Here is a 16,094-nt window from a genome sequence, read left to right as displayed (position 1 = left end):
CTGCAACTATATCAGCAACCCAACAGAGATACATATCTAATTTGATTATTTACTGTCGCAGTACTTTGATTTACCTTAGGGTACTCTCGCAATACTTTGATTTATTACGTAGGGTAGTTAGATAAAACAGCAGGTCATCTAGTGTAATTCTCGCGTGACCTAATGTGTGTCCATTCAATGAGGTAGGACTATTGGCGTCAAATTTGGTCCAATTCCAAAGCTCTACCAAGAATATCAGTTTTGCATCACTTCCCAGTTATCATATTGAGTTCAAAGGTCTATCTGCCACTAAATTTGGTTAATGATAAAGAAGCAGAGCGCTTTTCAAGTCAAATGCGATTACTACAGCTATAATATGTATTATGATGTAGAACTGGAATTTAGAAATTATGGCGTTGGGGAGAGGGGAAAAAAAAAAACACTTGGTGAACTAGTCCTTGTCTTTTATTCATTTATTCTACAGCTCGTAAATCATTCCCACTAATTTGAGCATTCGCTTATGAGGGATATCAAAGACCTTATTGCATTGCCTCTTCACGAAGTTCCTCTTCAAGAAGTTGTAAGCACAATCCAGCATCTTTCCGATGCTAGCGCCCTTTCCTGCAATCACTTTCCGATGCCATGCCTGATCCGGCAATTCAATGTCTCTTTGCATTGCCTCTTGTTGCTTCACCCGTACGTTCAGCTTCTTTTGCATCCTCAGCCTGAAAGGGTTTCTCAACGCCGCCCCAACCATCATCTACTTCATCATCTGTTTCCCGGGAATATCTTTCGTCATGACAGAGAACATATATAAATTCCTTCAACCTTTCAGCCAACATTCTTTCGAAGGCCTCTCTTGCTCATTGCGCACATCCGTATATCCATATATATCTCAGTACATCGGAACACATTTACATAATTAGGCCGTACCCTACGAAAAAGGAACCACTCTTCTACTGGAACTTTGCTAATAGGTAACGACCTGACGGATACAAAAACCAGGACTGAGTGGAGTGCTGGTACCTTGTGTTCTAATTCAAAGTAGCATTTCTTCTGATACACATTGTTCCAAACAAACATGACAAACACTAGGACCATAGCGAAAGCTAATGCCAAGTATATATCCTCCCCGATCGAATTTGTAAAGAACCAAGCTTAAGTAGAGAATCTCCCTCCACAGAACCGATGACTAAAACGTACGAGATCACAAGAAGAATGTTGGTTTTCCATATCATAATCATGATGAGTGCCAGAAATGAGGATGTGAGGGTCATTACAAAAACCACAGCTATTCCTGCATAAATATAAATAAATTATACATCAGTCACCAGACTACACGAGATTGAGAAATTAAAAAAGACAGAGGTGGCTTGTTAGTTACCATATGCATTGGGTTGTCCTAAATCCAACACAAGCCAGCATCAAAACGTAATTGGTTTCAGGGATACAAACTTGGCCTTCATACTTGGTTGATGTTTGAGAAATTTTAACACGAGGAAAGCATCCTAGTGAAAGGGATTGCTGAATATATAATGGAAAATGTCCCGGAAATCATGGCTTGATTGACGCCAGGACAGCCACCACAAACATTGGCCAATACACAGGGCCTGTAATCAAATGTTCGATTAGAATGATGAGAAATCAAAACTAAAATTAAACTAAAATAAAGGGCACGAATATGGACGGTAATTAACCACTTGTTAAAACCTGGAATAAACTTGTACAACGTCTCAGAAACATCAAAGCCGTGCTTGAGGCGAAACGAAGCCTGTCCAGTATATGCCAATACAAGTGCCGCCTAAGTCACAGTACACATGCTGATTTGTATGGAGCCACACTGAAGTACCCGACATCCACGAACAACGCTTCAGTTCCTGTGTTAAACAGTTTATACTGTACGATTCAGAGCATGAACAAGGAGTTGGGTACTATGTATTGATTGACAAAGCTTAATTAGATATAGATTAATGGTGAGATGACCTGTTATGGCAAGAACAACTCCGCCATGGGTAATCCAGGCATCTTTCTTATTCCTTCTGAAGTAATCAATTATGTATGCTGGATTTATAGCTTTGACAACCGCGGGATCGTACTTCATGAAAATCTCAGCGTTAAACCTGAACCAAACCAAAATTATGGGAGCAAATGTGTAGCCCACCACACTTTGTCCGTCCCAAATCTTTGAAACATGAAGCGGCAGACCAAGATGGCAATTGATATCCAAACAATCCTACCTTAAATTTGTACGAAATTAAAGGATCCTCCATAAACTCGAGCCAATCGTGCTGCAGTGGCTCAGACGTTAATAATAACTCAAGATAGGTTATAGTTGCCACTGAGTTCAACAATTTGTCAATTACCTTACTCAAATTGATGAACAAGTGGACAACCATATATAGGCTATATGTTGTTACTATAAAACACCATAATGTTTACAGCATATAGTCGAACAGCAACTGCATTAAAGAGTACGCCATAAGAGAAAAAAAATGTGGAATATACCAAATTAACGTGCCACCTATATATCCTTCATCACCCAGTTTTTACCAGTCTTTGATCATTATCTGGGGAAGAGCATAACAAGGATAACCACCCCCACCCCACACCCCCAAAAAAAAAATCATGTATAGGATCCTTCTTATGTTAAGGTAATAGAGGTTTTTTAATGGTATATTAATTATTTTTAAGATAAGTCAACTTGTTTATGTTGCATCTCATTGCGGCATTGGGTCTCCTTATTATATTAAGAAACTATCTCAATTAATTTACACATGTCAATAATGACAAAAAAATTATATTTTTCTTCGGCTCCAATGCGAAGCTGGAAAAAAAAAAAAGAGTAAGGGTTTTCAATATCCTGAAGCTAGGCGGGAAGGGAGCAGCAAACTAGAAAACAATCACGCAAGTAATGTAAAACGAAAGTTGTTCATAGAAGGTGGGATGCGTATCATTATTCTGCAGCCAATGAAATCAAACAACAAGAGTTTGATCTCAAGATTGAAAATTTTTGGGAAGCCAACGGGTCCCTTCAAATTCCACTCTGAATGTGAAAATTTTGCTTCCTTAGCTGCCTAATAATTAGGGCCATCTTATGGTTTCTCATCGACGGACAAGCCCAAGATAAGCCGCTGGAAATTTCGTTCCTTTTCCTGTCATGCAGCAATGTGAAAATGTCTGTTCATTTTGTTTTCTGGGCCGTACAAAATGAAAGTTTTGATTAACTTATAATTAAAAAAAAACAAGTCAATTTAACAATAAGAAGTCAAAAACCATATGATTTTTTTCGTATATATCACATCATAAAAAGTGTTACAATAATTTTTCTCCAAACGCTCGGTAGTGCGCGCCTTGTTGGAGCTGGGAAGATGAATATATAAGCTCTGCTGTCCGGAATCATATGCTCATTTGGGGAACATTGGAGTTATATATGCAGACATACATGTAGTTAGTGTGGGCTTGTAATATATCGTAATCTGAGCATATGATTTGGAAGACAAATTGAAGATTGGTCAGTTGGATTCTTGTTATATTTGATGATCTGTATAGCTGATACAACTATTGTTTGGGTAGCTGCTATTGGGCGGTTTCCAATTGGCTTATAGTTCCATGATATTCTGGGTGCTGGTTTTCTTTTCCAATCAAACAATGTTAGATTGCCTGTAACTGGGCTATGGTTGATTGAGAAGCTTGTCTTTTTGTTATTTCTTAAAGCTAATCATAGTTTTGATTAGGCGATCCATTAATGCACTTATTGCGCATAACTAGCCTACTGGCGGCATAAATAGTATCATTAGAGAATTGACAAAAAAAAAAGTTTTTGTTAATTAACAAAATATGTCTTGGGTGTTTCGGTTGTTAACACTTTTCCTATCTATTGTTTCAGCTTCGGATTCTATCCATTGTGATTGTTAGCAATGGATGATAGGTTAGTAGTTATATTACTCAGTTTAAAGCATCTTTGTTACCACACCCGTGAACTCAAATTAGTAATGCAATATTTTCATTTTATGTAAATGATTACTTGAATTATTTGTTTGTCTATTGTTGATTGTTGTTTTCCTACATTTATGATATCATGGTTTTGCTGTCAAAATTTGCTTTCTTGATATCATCAGTTATTTAGTTCAATTAGTATTGAGATGGTATTGCTTTGGACGTGATTTTTTGTTGTGATAGTTAATCTTTACCCGTATTTGTGGATGCGTTTGATAAAACTGAAATCTGAATCCATAAAGTTATTTAATTGTTAAGAATTAAATCTAATACATTTCAATATATATCACATTCAATGATAAGCACTGAATAACTTATCACTTAATTTTGGAAGCAAATTTTGTCTAAAAAATTCAGTACCACTTAATTAATTCAGATGTTCAATTTTTAGTTATCAAACGCATCTGAATATGTTAAGATCCGAATCCATTAAATTTAAATACTGAATTGAATTGTGAGAAATGCCACCAAAAAAAAAATATCCGACATTAGAGACAAGCAACATATCCTCCTCTAACACATGATACACCAAAACCAAGCACCGTATATGCAGCTGAGGAAGATGATCAACACAGGAATGAGAAGCGCGCCAAATCTGAACGAAACAACAACCATACGCAACTCTTATTGATCAGCCTTTGTAAATACCAACCTTTGACTGCAAAATTTTTGTACAAAGGCTGTATATCCTGATCATCAATGATGTATGGACTGATAGCCTCATTAGTAGATAATATTCCAAATGTCAATATAACGTAACTAGAAGAGCTCTGAAACAATCAACCCGTGTAAAAATTTTGACTCACTGCAAATCTATTAACTTTGCTGCAGTCTTAATTAGCTATATGCATACAGTACACATATTCACCACAAATAAGCACCTCTGCCCAGGCCAAGCGTGAGCCCCTCTACAACTAGCATGAAACACAAAGGCCTGGGAGCTGGATTCACAAGGTGGGCTATAAGCCTGGCGACGGCACTCATACACTATCGTCTATCACCATTAGATTAATGACATGTATGTAAAAGTTTAATTTTAAATTTAAATTTTACATAATTATCATTTATTCAATGCTGACAATATATATATTATCAATATAAGAAGATTAATCCTTTATATTATTGTATGCTTATAATTATAAAGTATACCTAATTTTGGTGGCAAATAGCAAGATCAGCAAGATTTTCCTATGCCTTTTAACGATACGTAATTTTGGTGGCCTTTTAACCCGTCACACCAAGTGCTACTAAATCAACTTCAGGACAACCGTTTCAACGCCCGTTAAGGCAACGCATCAAGTGTTTTCAAAAAAAAAAGGGGTCAAAAAGGGGGGGATACCGGAACATACCATTGAATTAAAAATTTCAGTAGCGAGTCTGTAAATTCTTCCCCGTTATCCCAACAACGGCTCTCCTACGTCAAACAAAATAGCGCCGCCTGGATGGGAATAGTGCCAAAAACTGGAGAATACAAACTCGACTCAATTGAATTATCATTCCATTCATCCGTACTCTAGAAAGTGGTTCAAGCGCCCATTTAGCAAAACTCTGATCCCGGACCCAAAGATTTTACTTATCTTTTGCAGCTTTTCTGACTCTGTTGAATATTGGATTTTCCAATAGTTCCTTAGCAGAAGGTCGCCGTGTTGGTTCAGGGTCCATCATAACCTAAACAGATTCAGAGATCAGCTTAACTAGAACGAATTGTCATTTGCATGAATAAAAAAGATACAAGGGGATGGCTGCTGCATGACATAGCTTCTAAAGCATTGAATTAAGTAGAGTTCCCATGCAAAATATATACCAGTGTACTGCTGCAAAAGAAATTCCTTGTAAAATTCCACTAACAGAAAGCCATCCTAGCCATTCAATTTTGTGAAAATAAACCATCATTTTTTGAATGCTATAGTTAATGGCAGGAGTTCCATGATGTCGGTTAAAAGACACCCCCAATAATCAGGCACTATACTACATAGGTTGAAGTCCAAAGAGCAGTGAGGGGGAGGAAACATAAGCACTCGTTTAAAATATTTTAGCTATGTTCTGGAAGGAGATTTTCATACCTTCAGCAAGTTCTGAAACTGCAACGAGTGACCAGGCAAAAGAGGCACTTTTCCTTCTTTGAGATTCGAAAATTGAGTCCCTGACTGAGGTAATGCAGACCCTCGGACAAGTTCGTACATAGTAATTCCCAAAGCGAAGATATCAACTTTTTCAAGACAATCATAGTTATCGTTCAAAATTTCCTGGGGCATATAGCGTGCATCCCCCTCTTCAATGGGCAAGCTTCGATCAAGAAGAGTAGCACAACCAAAATCGCCAAGCTTGTAAATACCATTTTTGACATATATATTATCTGGCTTTACATCTAAATGAGCAATCCCTCTTTCATGAATAAACTGCAAGGCCTTCGCAATCTGAAATTAATCAAAATGTCAGTCATCTGAACTCACAAGAGGTAGAAGGAGCGCTGTATTTGAAATGCTAATTCTCACGACAGAAGAACTATATAAATACTAATGAAAGTAACAACAGATAATTTAGCATGAGTCATTCAAAAAAACTTCAGACGAAAGCAAGTTCAAAACCTGCTTTTATATGAATGACATTCATTTTGTTTCCATAAGTAGTAGATTGTCAAATAACCCTGAACATACATGAAAATCAAACTCTAACAACTGGACTTAGTATTAATCTGTACAACGTAATTAAGCGCAGTACTCCAGTGATGCAAATGGACTTCGTATCGTTATTGCATTTCTCTCAATGAGCCAACAACAGCACTGCATCTCAAGATTTTATCAGTATTCGAAAAAAAGGAAAGGACTGACATCATGTAACAGAAAGTAGACTGCTAGTTTGATATTTGAAAAGAATATTTTTGAGATACCCAGGAAACTTTATTAAGAAAGCAGACCTGATATTCTGTGTATTCTGTATATCATACTTCCATTTTGATATCTGCCACTTCATAAAGAAAACAGACCTGATGCATTGCTTCCAAAACTTCTGCCTCTGTAATTAAGTTAGAAAATTTATTGAGGGAGAGACTGTGATCACAGAGCTCCATCTGTATATAAAGTTTCTCATCTTCAAACCAACAAGAATAGTAGCCAACTATGTTTTCATGGGATCCTGCACATATAACGAATAGGTAGTTTATATCAAATGTCAAATGAGGTTTGAGAAGAAAACCACTAAAAGCACATTAGAACACAAACCTAAAGCTGCCAAAGCTTGAACCTCCATCAAAGCCTTTCGTCTGAAGATATAAACACAAGTAAGCAGCACAAACACAACCCAAACAGTGAGCAAGTAAACTCAACTAGTCCAGGAATAGATTTTTTAACCTTTCTGCATCCTTGTGTAACTGCCTCGTGCTACACTTGACTGCGTACATGCAACCATCAATTCTCTTCACAGCTTTAAAAACACAACTAAAGTTTCCATCACCAATTTTCTGAAGAAGGAACCAAAACAATGAGAGAATATTGAGCCCTGAGAAGTGAACTGGTAAGACAAGAAATAAATTTAAATAAAAAATATTTGGAATTACAACAGACTTCAATTTCTTGGAAATCAGTCCAGTAGCGTGAAAGTCCATCACCACCAATTACACCAGGGAAAAGATCTGATTATTACAGTAAATGGCAGATAAATAATTCAGCTAATATAATTCAAACTAAGACAAAATATAGGCAACCAGAAAAAGAAAATGTTATTCCTCTGAACCAGAGTTTAACTGATTATGTTTTTGAAAGAAAACGTGAAGTAACCTGCACATTTAGATCGCTGGTTGTTGAAAGGGTCGATTTCTAATATAGAAGCATCCTTGAGGCATGGGTTCTTTATGCAGGGAGGAGGCATCACTCGACACCTTAAAGCGACTGCAGACTGTGAAACATATCTTTGAATCTTTCCTGGCTCGTGTGGTTTGGCTGTCTGAATGTCATTGCTTGTGGAATTGCCCACTACAAGTTCTGACGTTTCTTGAAGGGCAGAAATGCCGAAATTAAAAGAGGTCTCTGAAATTCCATCTGCTAAGATGTGTTTGTGATCAGACCATGATCATACAAGTAAAAAGGGATGCTAGAAGCAGAAAATGGGAAACTTATGAAAGTTGATTTATTTATTTATGAAAACCAATAGAAGCTCAAGGGAAAATATTGATTATGACCCATTAGTAATCAAGTTACAGGCAACAATAAGCTATAATAACAATGCTAGTACATCAACAATCTAACTGCAACTGACTACTACATCCATCACAAGAAGTACAACCATCTGCTAACTTAAGTATGAAAATCAAGGAAACAAAATTAAAAGAGGAGATGTTGATTTAGGGAACCTGGTCAATTGTTACAAAAGGAGAATTGGGAATAGGGTAACGTAAGAATAGCAGCTTTTGGCATATTAAAGCAATAAAAAGTTGCTCACTCCAGATGCTGCTTTGCTAAGCAACCATCGTAATAGAGATGCTCTTCGCAGTACATCACTACATTACTTAGGGTAATGCACATGCCAAATACGGCCTTGAGGAAAATGCAAGCTGTTCTTTTTCATTGTTTGTTTCACTCTGTTTTCCACACAACTTGACAAGCTGACGAGGTCAACATTTTAGCTCTGGATGTATGTATAAAAGGAGTTAACCAGATGCTAAGCGAGGAATCCTAATGTCTTTCATTCAATTTGGAATTTGTTGCACAACTTCTGGCAGCACTACATTCAATTTTTGAGTGTCGAGGAAAATAAATAGCTGAGGTACGCAAACAGAAATTTGGAAAACACAATATACGAGTAACATTAAAGAAAGAAAGTTGAGCTTCCAACTAGGTAACCAACCAGCCCAGATTAATAGGAATAATCCATGTGCATCAAAACTTGGCACCCCCCCCCCCCCCAAAAAAAAAACGCAAAAGTGAATCGAGCCAACGCTCATTGCAGACAGAAAATAAGGATGTCATTACCTAATTAGTATCAGGTAGCTTCCTCTTCACCAATTAAAACAATTTCAGTTTACAGGTTAAACTAAGAAACAAAGCGCAAGAAACAGTGATTCATCTTTACCCCGTCTCTGCCGTTTGCTTCTAACAGTTTTAATTTTCTCCGGTGACTTGGGACACGGGACATGTTCCTAGTAATAGTCAACAAAAGCAATAGTAAAACAGTTGTTGAAGCTGGAGTTTTAACAAATTTCACTAATCCAATAACAGGTCAACAAAATTACCCTCTGATTTGGTGTTTACCTCATTTTTACAATCTAAAGAGCTCAGAACAGCCGGAGCATCTGGTGTAATGTAGTCGGGAGTGCTACAGCCCCAGAATAAAAAATAATAATAAATAAACAACTGTCAAGTAAAAAATAACTAGGGTACTTACCAAAAGTGAATGCAACATAGTGTGGCAAGTAATACGGAGAAATACCAACCAAAAGAAATCCTGGCTGAGAATGAAATCTTTTTCATCAGTGAAATTGGCATCGGCGGCGTCGAAATCCAATGAAGAAGTAGAGGGAAAGTGTTGTTTATCGGAATCGGTATCGAGAAGGTTCTGGAATGGAGAGGAATCCTGCTGCTGCTGAAGGGGCATTAAAGCTACTTGTCCCAGCTGAACCGTTATGTGCCTCGCCAATGAACCCTTCATTTTCGTCTTGCTTTTCGTCTGAATCCTTTGCGATTTCCTCTTCATCCACTGGACTCTCTCTACCCCTCTTCTCCCTCTGTATCTCTAATCTGTAGCCTGTACTAGTGATTTTCCCATTATGGCCAGATATTCTGTTTCCCTCTTATATTTGTTTCTTTTTTCTTTCCTCTATGTTGCGAGCGGATTTTGGAGAAAAATTCAAATTTGCGCGCCTTGGGCTGTGGCGGTGGCGGGCCAAAGGGGGAGTAGGTGCTCTGACATGCAATCTTTCAGGAATATGCCTTTGGGAAACGGCGCGACAAAGGGCAAGGTTGCCATTGGACGCTGATCTGGATTCATAGAGAGCGCAGGTGTCGCGTACCATGTAAGCCACACTCGATTTGGGGAAAAAAAAAAGAAATGTAAAATTCGAAAATTTTTCTGTTTAAAATTATAAAAATTATAGCAAACATTGTGTTAAAAAAAGATGATTAGTATGTTTTGTTGAATCTTGTAATCATTATTATAGTTTTGTTGCTTAATTGTGTTTTTTTTTTGTCAAATGTTGTTTAATTTATTAAATGTGAACTTTTTCAATAGTTAAACGTGTGTATTAATTATTTTAAATTTTTAATTATTTTTATTCTTTTACTAATACGACTTATATACATGCATACGGAAATTTATGGAATAAAAGTTTTATTTCTCTTTTTAAAGTATTTTTTAATATTACTTTTTTAAATTGGACTAACTTTTTATTATCAAAACTTTAATCTCAAAGGATGTTTATGTAATTTTACAAATTTTAGGGAAGACTAGTGAAATTATTAGAAACCTTATAGGAGGTTTCTGCAATTATCTCTTGAAAAAAACAGCCCTTGATCCAATAAATTCAAGCAACTATTCCTGAAAGTTCATGACCAAAATTTGGCAAAAAAAAAAGGTAAAGTCCAAATTGCATCTTGTACATCGTTTTTCATACCATATAAGGGACTCATAAAATTTTATTTTATAAGTATATGTTATTGAAAGTGAGTTATATTGTGTGCATATAAAGTTATATCTTGTGCATTTTGCATAAAATCAGTCCGGACGATTTTCTGTTCCGGCCTCTTGTCCTTAATATATAGTAAATGCAATTGTGGGCCATGTCGGTTTTACCCAAGCACACAAGAATAGGATCTGCACTTCTAAATCAAACGACGGGTACACCTTTAAATTTAAATTAGGCCTGTGACTGCTTAACTTGGATTTGGGGCAGAAACGATCAACAGAGAAATCGTTCATATCGATTTTATACATTTTGCACATGATATAACTCAATTTTGTAAAATATATAACTATAGAACAAAATTTTTTAGATTTTATAAATGATGTGAAAAAACGATGTATAAGATTAATTCTAGACTTTATATATATTTTTTAACTAAATCTTAACCATTTTTGCTCCAAATCTGCTTTACTTAAAGGGGCGTTGGTTCGCGAGAGCTTTTTTTTTTTTTTGGTCAATCGTTACCTTTCTATCATACACATATATTGATTTCTACTTTAATCTATTATACAGGAAATGATCCAACTGAATCTATTTGAGAAACCGATGAAAATTGAATCATCATCGGATCAAATAGATGCATTATGGATCCTTATGAATTTAAGCCATTTAAAGTAGGGAAAATGACTTGTTTCATCCCTCACATTTCGCAAAAATATTCTTTTCGTCCCTCACTTTTAAAATGAAGCAAATTTGTCAATGACATTTAAAAATTAAAGTTATTACATCCCTGAACCTAATTTTCAATCTGAATCAAACCATCCAATAACCCAGTAATAAATTTTGAAAATAGAATTGATAGATCATTCGGTTAACTTCATCGTATTCACATGACATTTATTAAACCAAAAAAAATAAAAATTATAACATAAAAGACCATTCTTTGTCTTGGAATAGTAAATTTTTTTTTTTTGATAAATCTTTTCATGCACCGTTAGTACATCCGCTTGCGAATCTAGATGTGTATCATAAATATAAAATTTGGTGTTTAAATTAAAATTAAAATGATATGACGGTACATAAAACCGTCAGTGTATACAATGATAATGTAGAAAAGAATTTTACATGAATTTTACATGAATATCAAGTTGAGTTAATCAAGTGATCTACCAATTACACCCCCAAAATTTGTAATCAGGTTGATTGGTGGTTTGATTTAGATTGAAATTTGGGTTCAGGGATGTAATAATTTTAGTTTTTAAATGTCAAGGACGAAATTGCTTCATTTTAAAAGTGAGGGACGAAAAGAATATTTTTGTGAAATGTGAAAGATGAAACCGATCATTTTCCCCTTAAAGTATCAGAACATCTATATCTATATCTATATAAATTTGAGAAGGGATTTTTAGCAACAAACCTTCACAAACCTTCCCACTCTCAACTCTATTTTTCTAGCATTTTACATTTAATTTATTTCGTAAAAAATATCATGGGCACGTTACACCCCCCACGTTTCCCTCAAATAAGAAATTAACTCCAACTAACACTCCCACGTTTCCCTCAAACAAGAAGTTAACTCCCACTAACACTCCTTACACACCTTACTCCAACTAACACTCCTCACCCACCTTCCCACTACAATAAACATTTTCGCAGATCATCTCCATGAAGTCAAGGTATACTGGTTTCAAAATATATATGTAATTCTGGCAGATTTTAAATATCGGCTTGCACCACATCAGTACCAATTATCATTTGGAAACGATACAAATATAGTGAATATTTTAGATGATTGTGGAACCATACCCCGTTTCAAGTTTAATCTGGTCAAACTAAGAGATACAGAACAACACATGGACAATGATTTGCAATTGATAGGTATTTCATTCTTAATTAACCATACTTATATTTAAGTTGTATATTTGAACTGGTATTACTTATACTTTTTGATCTTTTGCAGATGTAATTGGTTTAGTTGTATCTGTTGGTTCAACACTATCAAACATCTATCAATGATAAAACTAAGTGTGACATACTTTTACTTGACAAAAGGTTAGTTAATAGATTCAATATCTTTAAAATATTTTATATTCTGCAAATTTTGATTTATACTTACCAAAATTCTCTAAATGAAGTTTGACAGTAGTTCGGTTGACTTTATGTGATAAATTTGCAACTGATGATAGTGAACACTTGCCTCAAACTGTTACAAAAAATAATGTTTTGCTAGCCTATGGTATTTGTGTGAGAAATTATAAAGGTAATTCAATTTATTTTCACTTTATTTTATTTAATTTTTATAGTTTATCAATAATATGCACATTGTGCAGGACCATCACTTTATACTATTCGAGCAAGCAAATTGTATGTCAATTACTACTTGGATTTAGCTCAATACCTATATAGTTGGTAAGTTTTACAAATACCAAAATATTAAATTATTAATAATATTTCATACCCTTACGAATATGTATTTGAAAAATGTGCAGGTTTGAGAATGATAAATGTGCTCAAAAATTAGTGACGTGGTTGCGGTCATGCAATTTTACAATGTCCCAAGCATTGTTGATATCAAATGCTAAGAGAATATCGATATCCGAATATGCAGTTCTACCTACGGTACAATTCCTCTCAATTAATTAAGTAATGAATAAGTATCTACATGTAGTTTCGAATTAATAATTGTAATTTATACATTCTTTGGATGGTTATAGGTTAAATATTTTCGGATACTTGCTTACATTCAAAGTATCAACATAGATAATATGTTCCATGAGTTATGCAAAAATTGTGGACAACCATGTCAATCTCATTTTGTAAAAATGGTGTGTATCCATTGTAATGATGTAGTCGACATTATTGTTAGGTAATTATTTTCATATATTTTGAATTTTAATATAATTTTTTGCATGATACATCACAATTTCTTTTTAACAGATACAATGTTAACATAGAAGTTAGAGATTCCAGTGGTAACCTATACCTCACTCTTCAAGACAAGCATGCACGATTCATGTTTCGTTGTAATGCTTCTTATCTTAGAAATTTAAAAACAAAGGTATACATTATTTATATGTATATATTTTTATATAATATTATTTACAAACTGTCTAAAACAAAATATAATTTTAAATTATGTATGCTTTTAATTGTTAGGAAAATAGAGGTGCATTATTCGACTAACACATTAATTCATGCAAAAATCGTGCATTCTCATTTATAGTACAAACTTCACAAAAATCAACAGAATTAATTAAACCGCCAATACTGGCGTTCGTACTTAGAGGTGATTGGTGTGAAGAATGTTCACACCTTTGTAGAAGATTATCAAATCAAAGGCAAAATGTTTGTAAGTATTTCATTTACTTATCAAATTAAATATTCAATTATATTTAATTGGACCCTTATGTCGCTCAATTTATGATATAGACTTCTATTTTTTTTCAGGATCCAACATTCATCAAAGTGATAGTTTATAAATAATGGAGATGTTTTATCATATATTGAACTATTGTTACAAAGTTTCATTTTTTTAAATATACTTTCATGTGCCCGTGATTATAATATTTTACTATTTTTAAATTCCTCCATAGATTGTAATTTTTTTCAAAAATATAGGGCCTGTTTGGAACCTGAGTTTTTTGGGAGTTTGTCTAAAACTTTAGTATAGTGCACTGTAGAAGTTTTTGAAAAAATTTTGTAGAAGTTTTTGTAAGGTGAAAAACTTTTTTGTAGAAGCTTTTGAAATGTTACTGTAGACGTTTTTTGGATTATTTTTAGAGGTATTTTTAAAACATATTTTTGAGTATTTTATAATTTATAATTTTTATATTTTTATATTTTTAAACATTTATGCATTTATAATACATTTATAAATATTTAGAAATAAATATATTTATATATTTATATAAAAATATATAAATGTATTATATTATATATAATACATAATATACATATATTTATAAATGTATAAATGTATAATTAATATAAATGAATAAATTATAAATGAATATTATATAAATGTATAAATTATAATTTATAAATGTATATGATGATTATGTATAAATGTATTAATATAATTAATATAAATGTATAAATGTATTAATATTATGTATAAATGTATAATTAATATTGTTTATAATTTATAATTTTTATTGTTTAAATATTTATTTGCATTTATGCATTTATAATACATTTATAAATATTTAGAAATAAATATATTTATATATTTATATAAATGTATATAAATGTATTATATTATATATAATACATAATATACATATATTTATAAATGTATAAATGTATAATTAATATAAATGTAAATATTATAAATGAATATTTTATAAATGTATAAATTATAATTTATAAATATATATGATGATTATGTATAACTGTATTAATATAATTAATATAAATGTATAAATATTATGTATAAAGGTATAATTAATATTGTTTATAATTTATAATATTTATTGTTTAAATATTTATATGCATTTATGCATTTATAATACATTTATAAATATTTATAAATAAATATATTTATATATTTATATAAAAATACATAAATGTATTATATTATATATAATACATAATATACATATATTTATAAATGTATAAATGTATAATTAATATAAATGTATATATTATAAATGAATATTATATAAATTATAATTTATAATTTATAAATATATATGATGATTATGTATAACTGTATTATTATAATTAATATAAATGTATAAATGTATTAATATTATGTATAAATGTATAATTAATATTGTTTATAATTTATAATTTTTATTGTTTAAATATTTATATATATTTATGCATTTATAATACATTTATAAATAAATATATTTATATAGGTATATAAAAATATATAAATGTATTATATTATATATAATACATAATATAAATATATTTACAAATGTAATAATTGTATATTATTACTAATGAATATTATATAAATATATAAATTAATATATTATAAATATATAAATAAATAATATTATGTATTAATGTATTAATATAATTAATATAAATATATAAATGTATTAGTATTATGTATAAATGTATAATTAATATTGTGTGTTAATATTATGTATAAATGTATTATATTATACATAATACATAATATAATTGTACATAAATATACATAAATATATATACATAAATGTGTAATATATATAATATGTATTATATATATTAAATATATAATATATAATATTTATATAAATGTATAATTACATATTTATAGTAATATCAATTTATATGGTATATAATATTTATATAAATATATAAAAATATATTTTAAATAAAATAAAATATTTATAATATGTTTAAATAAATATATAAATATATAATATTATGAATATATAATATATATAATAAATTTTTGAGGGTGAGGGACTCAAAAATTCAAAATTTTTTTTTTAGATTACCGGCGGCACCGGAATAAGTGACCGGCGCCGAGAGAGGTGGTGGAGGCGGTGTCTGGTGTGGTGGGTTG

At 32.1% G+C, this 16,094-nt stretch overlaps 1 protein-coding gene and 1 pseudogene across 1 annotated transcript; both read right to left on the bottom strand.

Moving 5' to 3' along the window:
* Nucleotides 1-457: 457 nt before the first annotated feature.
* On the bottom strand, nucleotides 458-2,459 carry LOC113773567 (annotated as a pseudogene).
* A 2,822-nt stretch (nucleotides 2,460-5,281) lies between these two features.
* On the bottom strand, nucleotides 5,282-9,845 carry LOC113781648 (wee1-like protein kinase). Its single transcript, XM_027327609.1, has 10 exons — nucleotides 9,404-9,845; nucleotides 9,222-9,285; nucleotides 9,043-9,109; nucleotides 7,752-8,012; nucleotides 7,539-7,606; nucleotides 7,326-7,435; nucleotides 7,197-7,237; nucleotides 6,962-7,110; nucleotides 6,039-6,392; nucleotides 5,282-5,643 (listed from the first exon to the last, which is right to left on the bottom strand). The coding sequence occupies exons 1-10, from the start codon at nucleotides 9,661-9,663 to the stop codon at nucleotides 5,545-5,547; spliced, it is 1,473 nt and encodes a 490-aa protein (XP_027183410.1). The 5' UTR covers nucleotides 9,664-9,845; the 3' UTR covers nucleotides 5,282-5,544.
* Between the last annotated feature and the right edge of the window lie 6,249 nt (nucleotides 9,846-16,094).

This window comes from Coffea eugenioides, chromosome 1 (assembly GCF_003713205.1).
Source record: "Coffea eugenioides isolate CCC68of chromosome 1, Ceug_1.0, whole genome shotgun sequence".
NCBI classification, from domain to species: domain Eukaryota; kingdom Viridiplantae; phylum Streptophyta; class Magnoliopsida; order Gentianales; family Rubiaceae; genus Coffea; species Coffea eugenioides.
Note: the sequence above shows the minus strand (reverse complement) of the source record. Positions and strands in the feature narration are given on the sequence as shown.